This window comes from Notothenia coriiceps, unplaced genomic scaffold (assembly GCF_000735185.1).
Source record: "Notothenia coriiceps isolate Sejong01 unplaced genomic scaffold, NC01 NC01_scaffold00036402, whole genome shotgun sequence".
Classification (NCBI taxonomy): domain Eukaryota; kingdom Metazoa; phylum Chordata; class Actinopteri; order Perciformes; family Nototheniidae; genus Notothenia; species Notothenia coriiceps.
In genome coordinates this window covers 25,762-27,344 of record NW_011369103.1, presented here as the reverse complement: position 1 = coordinate 27,344, position 1,583 = coordinate 25,762, and the positions used below count along the sequence as shown (strand labels likewise).

General features: G+C 41.4%; 1 protein-coding gene across 1 annotated transcript in view; it reads left to right on the top strand.

Moving 5' to 3' along the window:
- LOC104963800 (deoxynucleoside triphosphate triphosphohydrolase SAMHD1-like) overlaps window positions 1–1,583 on the top strand; it is a 20,689-nt gene that overhangs the window by 6,100 nt on the left and 13,006 nt on the right. Inside the window, 3 exon segments of the mRNA XM_010792439.1 lie at window positions 587–687; window positions 811–883; window positions 885–937. Coding sequence (XP_010790741.1) covers window positions 587–687; window positions 811–883; window positions 885–937 — 227 coding nt within the window.

The following is a 1,583-nucleotide window of genomic DNA, read 5'->3' as shown; positions in this document are numbered from 1 at the left end:
ACGTATACTAGTACGTTCTAGTATAGTAGTATGTATAGTAGTAGTAGTGTGTGTGTGTGTGTGTGTGTGTGTCGTGTGTGTGTGTGTGTGTGTGTGTGTGTGTGTGTGTGTGTGTGTGTGTGTGTGTGTGTGTGTGTGTGTGTGTCACACAGTTTGATGTGGATATGTCAGGTCATGCACGGTTACAGAAAACTTTGTTGCCCTTTTCCATCTTCAGGGCTTGGCAAAACACACACATTCCTTAGTGTCTAGTCTCTTCAATTTTCTAATGGTGTGTCTAAATGTTTGTCTGTTTGCATCACTCCGCCTAATATTTTTTAAGCTCCGTGTTTACACATTTATGACTATGCTCAAAGATGTTATAAAAAGCATTTTTATTGAATGTTTGAGTTAATCATCGACTGCATACTGCTCATCCATCTTAACCTCATAGTAGGAGCTACGTGATACATTTGTTTATCTTCTTTTTTTCTTAGCGCTGCGTACAAACAATGAAAGCCAGTGGGAACCAGAGTTAAATATGAGTATGGTTAAACATACTTGGGAAAATAAAGCTGGTTCTGACTTTTATCTGATCTCTCCACAGTGGCCATATAAAGGCCGTCCTGAAGACAAGTCCTTCCTTTATGAAATCGTGGCCAATAAAAGGAACGGCATTGATGTGGACAAATGGGATTACTTTGCCAGGTGGGGCTTGCTGAGCTGTTAGTTCCTTTAATAATAATGTTCCAAGTGATACATCAATATTCTTTTTTTTGTAGTTTAACTAATCACCTTTTATCTACACATTCCTGACCTCTGTTTCCTTAGGGACTGCTACCACCTGGGCATCAAGAACAACTTTGACCATGGCCGCTTCATAAAGTTTGCCAGGGTGTGTGAGGGTGGATGGGCCAGAGCCCCCATCTTGCACTAGAGACAAGGTGATGGGATGCTTGTACCATCTCTTTTTTGATTCAACGTCTGCAACTCCATCTTAGGACGAATTAGTTGTGTAACGTTGCAGGTCATTTCTTTTAACAGGGGAGGGTGGGGCAATCTGTAGGACATGTTCCACAACGAGGAACTGTCTCCACAAGAAAGAGCCTTACCGGCACAAAGTGGTAACGGATCCATAGAGACCTATGTGAGTAGCTAATCGCTCTGATAGAGATTGCGAGTGTCCTTGCTGAACCAATTTAGTTGTTTTAGGGAAATATGTGTGGTGGAAATTTGAATCGGATCTCAAATGCGAGGGGGAACAGAGCAACTCAGAGGGATGAAGGGTTTTCTGCCACCACGGGAAACAAGGCGTGAACAGGCTTCCACATAAAGGGAATAGGGGTGCAGCCGCGAATGGGAAATTCTTGGCCGAAAGCCGTATCCGAAAATAGGGAAAAACGTTGGTGGCGGAATGGGCCGAAGGGCCGAAGAGGATGATTGAATAGAAATATTAATAGTAGGTATATATATATGTATATAGTTAGTATAATAGGTTTATATTATGTAACGGTGGCCGTAGTTAGGATATATAATATATTATATAATGTATAACATTTTTTACCAATGTTGTTCAGTCTTACTGTAGATTTTGGAAAGGAGCG